This window comes from Lipotes vexillifer, unplaced genomic scaffold, assembly GCF_000442215.2.
Source record: "Lipotes vexillifer unplaced genomic scaffold, Lipotes_vexillifer_v1.1 scaffold1798, whole genome shotgun sequence".
Classification (NCBI taxonomy): domain Eukaryota; kingdom Metazoa; phylum Chordata; class Mammalia; order Artiodactyla; family Lipotidae; genus Lipotes; species Lipotes vexillifer.
Window position 1 is genome coordinate 5,173 of NW_006789032.1, and position 9,663 is coordinate 14,835.

The window sequence follows — 9,663 nt, forward strand, 5'->3', positions numbered from 1 at the left end:
TCCAACTTCCTGTGTTTAATCACATATCATGCCTCCCCTAGGTGTGCTACAATGGTACAGAATTCAGCAATAATGCAAACAGTGAAAGAAAGCACATGATTCTAATTTTTTTTTTTTTTTTTTTTTGCAGTACGCAAAAAAAGAGGGCCTCTCACTGTTGTGGCCTCTCCCGTCGCGGAGCACAGGCTCCTGACGCGCAGGCTCGGCGGCCATGGCTCACGGGCCCGGCCGCTCCGCGGCATGTAGGATCCTCCCGGACCGGGGCACGAACCCGTGTCCCCTGCATCGGCAGGCAGACTCTCAACCACTGCGCCACCAGGGAAGCCCTGATTCTAATTTTTTTAAGTTTATTTTAAAACATTTTTGAAAAAAAAATGTAGCCAAGAATTTTAATTCCACACAGGAAACAGAAGGAATGCCAAGAAGGCTAAAGTGTCGTAACTACCTTTATTGGTATCTTTTGTATCAGTTCAGTTCATTAAAACCTTTGTTTCATATTTCTTGCATTAATCCCCTGAAAGCTCCAGGTGGGCAAAAATATTTTTAAATACACAGCTGATTCCTACATTATATACTTAATATTTATAAATTTGTTATTTGTTTTGCACGTCTATGGCTGTACTACTTTCAAGACGAAAGTCACATATAAAAATACAGACTAATCAAAACATAAAAGTCAGCCACTGTCTAGAATGTGGTTTACAATACAGAGCTTGCAGACAACACAGACTATATATATAATTCATCTGTTTGAAAACAGAAAGTAGTGTCCCAGACTGACTCTGGAGAAAGGTGCTGACACACAGGGAAACTCACTGATGATTCTTCCTTTATGTTTATTAGATAGATCAATACCAAATTATTTCACATATATTATATCCAATATCTATATCTATATATATAGAGATAGATAGATATAGATAGATATAGATATAGATATCTTGTAACCAAATTCTGGCTTAAAAGTCACAAACCAACATGTAAATACAAAACGTTAGGAAAGGTTTAACATATATAGGGGAAAACTTGTCTTATGCCTCGTAAAGAGTTTTTACAATCTAGCATAAAGGCAAATGTGGGTGAAGAAAAGAGGAAATCCATATACAATTACAGAAAAACATTTAGTCAAGCCACCTAATATAAAATATTTCAGATATCACATGTCCAAAAACGTCCACGTGTTGCAGAGGTCTCTACAGATCCATTAGAATAACGTCAACAAGATCTGCAAACTGAAGCCTTAGCAAGTAAACGTGACTCATGCTCTTCTCTCTGAGACAATGTGTTTACCTGAGACAGGTAAACACAACTGTGAAGAAACGGTTCTCAACTGTACCAATTTAGGGCAATATACATGCTTTCCCAGCTATGTGTGCACACAGTATTCTGTGATAAAATGACTCAGTTACTTTAAAAAAGCATAAACGGCAAAACAAAATAACCAGAACTCGGCGAAGCTGGTAAAACCACAAAGACGTTGAAATCCAGCAACACCTGAGAGGCTAAGAGATAAAACTGACCATAAAATCTGGATGACTGATCCTCCAGCAGCACACTCTGATTTGGGGTTTAGTGTTAACACTTTACACTAGCCTTTGGTTAAAACTGAAAAGTCTGAAGAGAACCAATGTTTTGGAAGACGCAGTGTCACTGGTAAACATCCTGCCACCTCACTGAAAGGACGGCCTCTTCTTCCAGACCCACGACGTGGTAAGACGGGAGGCTCTCAACACACGGCGCCGGAGGAGATGGATTCCGCAAGTCAAGCTTGAGTGAAACTGTCCCAACGCAACGTACTAAACACGCGTTTGTCCTTAGGAAAAATTACAAAACTAACCAATATTCTTCTCCAGAATTATAAAAGATAAAATCTATGAGTCAGTACTGTTATGTGATTACAGAAAAATAGCCAACTGAAAAAAAAAAAAAAAACCCAACCCACAGGCCGTCTACCTCGTCCCCAATCCATTTCCTGCAGCCAGTATTTCCCACCTGCTCTGAGGACTGAGCCTTAGACGCCGCTGACTGTATTCAAAGCTGAGTCAACAGTACTCTCTGTCTCTGGGGCAAAAGTAATGTAGCTCATTACTTACACACAACACCTGTTTCATTCTTCAGGCCTTTCTTTGAGGGGATTACGCAATGTTGCTTCTTTTAAAGGTAACAAAAGGTGTCAGAAAAACATTCCTTGGAATTCTTTTGCAATTCCACAAAGACATCTGGCAATTTGATACGTTCATTCCTCTCCCCATCACAATTTTTGTTTTTTAAAATTACAAGTGACAACTCACGTAAGATGTAATTAATTTACTTAAAATAAGAGAGGGCTTTTCAATCAAGTATCCACGTTCCAAATAACTAAAAGATTTAGTTAAATCTTTTTAATTAATCTTTTAATAAATCTTTAATTACTCAGTGCCAGTAATTAAGAGGTTGATACCGTAAAATTCAAACTTGCACGTAGGCATGTCCCACTCAGCAAAGATGTTACACGCTCACCAGCTCGTGCCTTTTGTCTCACCTTTCATAGGAAGCGCAGGTTAATTTCAACTTCAGTTTTCCTTTCTCACGCAGACGCGTGTACCTTGCGTAAGGAACGGTCTCCAGGCACCTCCACGTGTAGACCTGGGCATCTCCTGCGAGTGTGAAGTCAACCCCTCCTCCAGGAGACTCTCGCCCTTCTGAGACAACATTCCCCCTTGCACCTTACGTTTGTCAGGCTGTGTTTACAGAAGTCAGATGACTGGATGAAAACTCTATAGGACAGCCAAGGACAGACGAGAAGACGATGCAGAGCGGAAGCCCCTCCCTTCTCCAGCGCGCCTGCTGCGGGCCGCCCTCCAGGAAGGCTCGGCTCCCCCCCTGGACCACAGACTTACTTTTCTCTGTAATAAAGCAGGTAGCACTTCAGGGGGTCTGGCAGCGGGAGGCTCAGGACCTTCTCACGCAGGAAGTTCACCGGGGGCTCGGGCTTGGGGTCCGGCGGGCTCGTCACCTCTTCGTCTTGCCACTCGTCTTCCAGGTCTCCGCAGCTGGTGTCATCAGAGGGGCTGGAGATCCGACTGGCAAACACCTCCTTGTCCAAACAGACAATCGTTTCCATTCGGCGGCGGCGGCGAGCTCTCCTCCGATTAAAGCTGGGAGCGGTCTGCAGTCCGTTCCCGTGTTTGTTCACAGCTTCCTGGTGGATGACCTTCTTAATGGTGCCCCGGATGGCAATGCGTGCCAGGTCCTGGAGGCTGCGAACCGCCGGGGGCGCTGTGCAGAGAGCGAGACCGTCAGCCTCCCCCTCGTGACCCCACAAGGCCTAGACACCTGAGAAAATTCTAACCACATTTTCACTTACTGGCGTATTTACAAACACATTACAAAAATAGGACAGTGTTGTAGGCAAATGTTAATTATACTCTAACTTGCGTTCATATGGTATTTTTCAAAAGATATTTTCAAATGCACTGACCTTCCAATCAGATAAGAAAAGGAAAGAGTACTGCTTGGCTAGCCAGTCAATGGAAGAATGAGAACCAGGGTCACAGCATTTGGTTCTTTGACAACCGGCTTCGTCTCCCTATTTGCCGTGTTCAGTGATGCATTGTCTCATCCGGTAGAAATACAGTGACCACGTGGCTCTACAATTCTTTTATCTGTTTTAATATTTTCACAGTATTTCAGAAATTTAAGAATTTGTTCCTTTTTTATTAAAGTAGAGAAAAAGCAGTTCCAAAACATTTTTAAGAACAAAAATCCCAAAGCACATCAAGGAAAAATAAAATCTGGCAATTAAAGCTCCATTTAGGCAAACGTGTAGGCAACACACACATGGCAACGGAAGGGCTCTTCTGAGGGCAAGAGAACCATTAAGGGGCCACGTGTGTGTAAACGCACGACACTGAAAGTCAGCACCACTTCTTACGCCCCTGAACCTAACTTCTCCACAAAGTAACAACCCAAACCATCCGGAGGGCTCCTCTGTTGCCCACATCTCTTACCAGAATCACAGAGGCCCGAGCTGAACCTGCTCAGCGCCCAATGCCCTGGAGGCGCCCCCGGCTCGCAGCACCCTCCTCCCCTTTGTCAGGACACGGGGGCCCTGCCCTCGCCCGGCCCTCACACCCCCACACGGCCGAGCAGGAGGCGGTGGCAGCACTCCTCGCACGCCACTCCACTTGCTGTCGCCCCCTTCTCAGACCTCCCAAGGGCCAGCTCTGGCCTCTCCAGCTCACCCCGAGGTGCCATCGGTGGGGGCCACCTCATCCCCTGGCCTCCTCCTCCTCCACCCAGCCCGGCGAGCTCCTCTCCGCTTATCCTATTAGTCCTTGGTTTGACATCCATCCCGTGGCTTCAAATAACACAGGGCAGCCAAAGGCTCCCCGGCTTCTAACCCAGTCCTGCTGGGGTCAGGGCCTCCTGCAGACCCGACTCCATAACACGCCAGCCATCTCAGGCCCACCTCCTTCCTCAGAAAGGCCCTACATGCCTCCTGAGCCCCTGCCACTGTAGAGCCCAATGTTTTGGCTTCAGTCTTTATCTCTTGCCCAGAAAATCCCAGCGGCCTCCTGACCAGCTCAGCCTGCAGTCTGGTCGCTCACCCATCCATCAGAGAGCTGACCCCATCCCCTGTGCAGCACATGACCACATCCTCACGGCCTCCATGTGCACTGCCCTCATCAACATGACTCTACTCGTCTAAGAACCTCTGGTCCGGGAGACAAGATTACAAGTTCACTTCAGGAGCCCTAAATAGCATCGACATTGTTCATTGTGCCACGTTTGCTTTGAAGTCTCAAAACCCACATCTCGGAGTACCCTCCACGTCTTCATGATTCTTACCCAGGCATGATCAAGACACTTGTCGTAGAGCCCACCTGTGACCTCACCTTCTGAAACTCTGCAGGGGCTCTGGAAGGCGGTGCCCTCCCCGCCCGCGGGGCAGTGCCTGCCTACCCACTCCAGTGGGATTTTCAGGGAGCACGCATTTGACAAATTCACCCTCCCCTGACCACCAGGGAATCCAGAATACAGAGGTGCCACATCTCCTATTTAGAGTTTTTTGAGGGGGGGGGGGTTGTTTTTTATTTTTTGGCTGCGTTGGGTCTTCGTTGCTGCACGCGGGCTTTCTCTAGTTGCGGCGAGCGGAGGCTACTCTTTATTGCAGTGCGCAGGATTCTCATCGCGGTGGCTTCTCTTATTACAGAGCACGGGCTCTAGGTGCGCGGGCTTCAGTGGTTGTGGCACACGGGCTCCGTAGTTGTGGCTCGTGGGCCCTAGAGCGCACGCTCAGTAGTTGTGGCGCACAGGCTTAGTTGCTCCACGGCATGTGGGATCTTCCCGGGCCAGGGCTCGAACCTGTGTCCCCTGCACTGGCAGGTGGATTCTTAACCACTGAGCCACCAGGGAAGTCCCCACATCTTCTATTTAAAACATGGGAGGGACTCTACCACCTACATGATAAACTCGGGTCTAACCCACCTGGCCACCTCACGTTCCCACGACCCCCACTCTGGCGAGCTCCTCTCGGCTTATGCCTATTAATCCTTGGTTTGGCATCCATCCCGTGGCTTCAAATAACACAGAGCAGCCAAAGGCTGCTAACCCTAACCCTAACCCTAACCTGGACGTCCCCGGCGTACGTGCCCCGCACACCAGTGGCGTCCAGCTCACGGCCAGTGTGCCTCTGCTCAGGCTTCTCTTCCCTTCTCTTTCTTTCTAGGAGTTCCTTTTCATCCTTGAATAGCAAGCACAAACATCCTAAAATAACCCAAAATAGGCTAAACGTAGACTATAATTTTTTGAGTGATTTTTTAAAAATCACTTGTAAAACTTTAAAGGCTTCAATGGGTGGAAAAGTGTTCTTTAACATTAAAAGGTTTCTTACGAATTTTATTTCTCTTCAAATTCTAACGACAGTGAAAAGATCTAAAAAGTGAGTAAGAATCTTCATACTTACGTAACTGGACAAGTCTTGATTTTCCTGACTCTGACTGGCAGGGCTGGATGAGTGGAGCAAAAGACACAGCCAGAATCTTTTTGGTTTCCCAGGCAGAAGGACCCGTCCGAGTTATCTTAGTCAACTATCCCAAAGACAAAACGAGAAGATTCAAAAGATCTGACTACTGGTAGTGTCTATTTAAATATAATCATTCCTATACACAACCTGAAAAAACACAGACGCTAATAATGAAAAAACCTGACAATATGGGCCTCTAATGCGATGTGACGAGAATTACACATAACTTAATGATATTCTTGCAAATATACTCAAGCTTCTAGTACAGAAAATATATATAACAGGGAAAGAAGTTAACGGGTAACAAGAGGAAGCAATCAGAGAAGGAACGTGGGGATTCTGATGAGACAACCTTCTTGGACTCTACAGGAAAAGTCCGTGTGGCGGGGGAAACGTAAGGAGATGGGGCGATTCTCAAGTACAAGTCGTTAGAGACCCTCACAACCAGCTGCAATGCTTCAGCCTAGACAGAGTCCTGGGCTGTGGTTTCTGGAGGGTGGGAACTGGAAAGAGACCATCTCGCCCCCACTGAACAGCAGCAGGAACCTCTCGAAGGCAAATGGCCTGATTGCTTCAACCAATAAGTTGCAAGAAAGAAGGAAAACTTAGAGATTAACAACACCGAAGAGATAATCCACCAAGTGCAGGGCACAGCCCTAAATGGGGTCCCATTCAAGTAAGCTGTTCAACCTGATTTTGAGACAACCAGGAAAACCTGAACACTAGCTGGACATTTCAAGATATTAAGGAATTACTATGAACTTTTTTAGGTTGATAATGGTTTTGTTATGAAGTTTAAAAACACAGAGCCCTTATCTTTTGCAGATACAAACTGAAATATTGAAGAATCTTTTCTTTTTTTTTTTTTTTTTTTTTATTAAGGATGTTCACTACAGTCTTTACATAACAGTAAATAACAATAAAAATGACATACAACCTAATGTCTGATTATAGGAGCCAGATAATGAACTGGTGGTCAATGGTTCAACCGGCTACCACATAAGCACTAGAAAATGATGATGTGGAATATTAAGTAACTTAAAAGTATATTCACAAACTCTGTTAAGTAAAACACCTTAGTGTGCAATAACCTTTTTGAAAGGATACAAACTAAGAGGAGAGTGCTACAAGAATCACGCTAACGGCCATTAGGGATTTTGTGAACAGTTTTTCTTAATGTTCATATCTTCTGGATTTTCTAAAATAAGTCATTACTTTTCAAACAAAATGAATTTAATGCCAATATTTTAAAACTGAAGAAAATTTCACCAAAACGCACAATCTCCTAACATTTGTCATTTCTGTTTTTCCTAGTTGTTTGGGACGGATAGGTTGCTCATTTATTGCAATCTGTTTTCCCAATGAAACACAGTATCTAAAACATACAGAAACATGCATAGCCAAGTAGACCTGGACAAGATTCCCACTCAGCAAGGGATTCTGTAAAGTACCCGCCACCATGGAATTTAACAATTAGATTAGCTACCAAAATAGAATTCCTCTAATATTTTTTTTATGTGTCCGGTAATTCCAATACTAGAAAAAGCATAAAAGAATGGCTGGGGGGTGGGGGGAGAGGACAGAAAAGAGGAGGAGGGAGGAGAGAGAGGGCGGCAGGTCAGCCTTGCAGTGCAGGCTCTGGGATGCCCGCCTGAGTCAGGACCTGCCCCGCCTTGGCTGTCTCTACGGCCTGTCTCCTCCTCAGTGAAATGGGGGGCATTGTTACAAGAGTTACGAAGGAAAGTGCACGTCAGATCCCCGGAACCGACCCTGGCAGGCAGCTAAGTGTGCAAAACCGCGGGTTACGTGGGGACCTGACCTTCTCTTCCAGCGGCATGACCAGGACGCCCCCGACTTTGAGGAGGCTCTTCATGTACCCCTCATGCTGCTTCTGCACGCCTGCCCCGCAGTACACGCGGTCATACTGGGAGCAGCCTGGAGAGATCTCCAGGCAATTGCCGGTGACGAAGGAGGGCTCGCAGAAGTCAAACCTGAAGGAAACGACGTTTGCCACAACTAAATACATCACATTAGAACAAGCCCACACGGTAAATCTACACTAAACGCGGGCATGTTTTCATTGCACAATCCCACAGCAACACAGCAAAATCAGAGGCAGAAGCTGGACACCAGACTTCAGAAAGAATTACGCTAGTAATAAACAGAACCCTAGAAGTTCCAAACCAAATATTATGAGAGTCAATATCATAAGCGCAATCCAAGCTTAAATCACCCAAGCTCCAAGCATCACTACTGGCTATTTTTATTATCTTTATTATCTTCTTTCTTTATTATCTTATTCAAGATCTACTAACCGAGTAAAAAGAGGGAAAATTATATTTGGTTTTTCTAAAAATTTTAATCCCTAAAATAAGAACTTTAACGCTTTGTTTTAAAATGCAAGAGCTAGCTACATGGTGCCATTTAAAGACAAATGTGGGACTTCCTGGTGGTCCAGTGGTTAAGATTCCGTGCTCCCAATGCAGGGGACCCAGGTCTGATCCCTGGTCAGGGAACTAAGGTCCCACATGCTGCAACTAAGTCCATGCACCACAACTAGAGAAGCCCGCAGGCCGCAACTAGAAAGCCTGCACAGCCAAAATAAATAAATTTAAAATAAAAAAATAAAGACAAATGCAACAATTCCATTTTGCAAACAAGTAGGCGATAAAATGTTGTCTCTACTGGAAACACGAAAATTGGGAAAAATGAACATTTTATTTGTTCTCTTATACTGGTGAGAAATTACCTTCAGCTATCATAATTAAAAAACTTGGACTGCCCTGGTGGCACAGTGGTTAGGAATCCACCTGCCGATGCAGGGGACACGGGCTCGAGCCCCGGTCTGGGAAGAGCCCACACGCCGCGGAGCAACTAAGCCCGTGCACCACAACTACTGAGCCTGCACCCTAGAGCCCTCGAGCCGCAACTACTGAGCCCCCGTGCCACAACTACTGAGCCCACGTGCCACACCTTCTGAAGCCATGCGCCTAGAGCCCGTGCTCCACAACAAGAGAAGCCACCACAGTGAGAAGCCCGCTCACCGCAACGAAGAGTAGCCCCTGCTCGCCGCAACTAGGGAAAGCCCGTGCACAGCAACGAAGACCCAACGCAGCCATAAATAAATAAATTTGTAAAGAAGATAAAAATTAATAAATAAATAAAAAACATAAGGCCCTTAAAAACACAAAATATTTTAAGAATAATTAGAACAGATACACACATATCCCTGACTCTCCTGCCACGGTTTAATCATGTTTCCTGGAACACGAACAGTAATAAACTGATTTCTTTCCATTTAATCCGAAGTTTAAGTTATAACTGACACCCAGAACCACGGACAGATTTGATCTTACTTGTCGAAGCTGTCACTTGTCCTGATGAAAAAGTCCAGCTTCTGCTTCGCATACTCTGTCACATCTGAATGGAGTTCCACCCCGTGGTTCACACCAAAAGGACCTAAAAGGTTTCAGGATAAGAAAACATGTAGAATTAGGGCGAGAACCGCTACTCTTTACTTCTGTTTCACAGACTACAACACATTTGATTTGGCATGTGTCTAATTACAGAAATACACGTTATTGGGCCTAAATCACCCAGCCCAATATTTAAATGCGCAGGCTGGCCTCTGCTCACCACATCACCAATACTCTTTC

The 9,663-nt window shown here is 45.4% G+C and overlaps 1 protein-coding gene across 2 annotated transcripts in view; it reads right to left on the reverse strand.

Annotated features, from left to right (window-relative positions):
- Nucleotides 1-2,875: 2,875 nt before the first annotated feature.
- The window catches only part of PCMTD2 (protein-L-isoaspartate (D-aspartate) O-methyltransferase domain containing 2), an 11,657-nt gene continuing 4,869 nt past the window's right edge, over nucleotides 2,876-9,663 (reverse strand). The window contains exons 2-5 of one of the 2 annotated variants that reach the window (XM_007462219.1): nucleotides 9,364-9,466; nucleotides 7,827-7,998; nucleotides 5,948-5,990; nucleotides 2,876-3,258 (exon numbers count right to left, since the gene is read on the reverse strand). In XM_007462219.1, coding sequence (XP_007462281.1) covers nucleotides 2,876-3,258; nucleotides 5,948-5,990; nucleotides 7,827-7,998; nucleotides 9,364-9,466 — 701 coding nt within the window. Of the gene's footprint in view, nucleotides 3,259-5,947; nucleotides 6,072-7,826; nucleotides 7,999-9,363; nucleotides 9,467-9,663 lie in introns of both variants that reach the window. The other variant, XM_007462218.1, reaches the window with a different exon arrangement.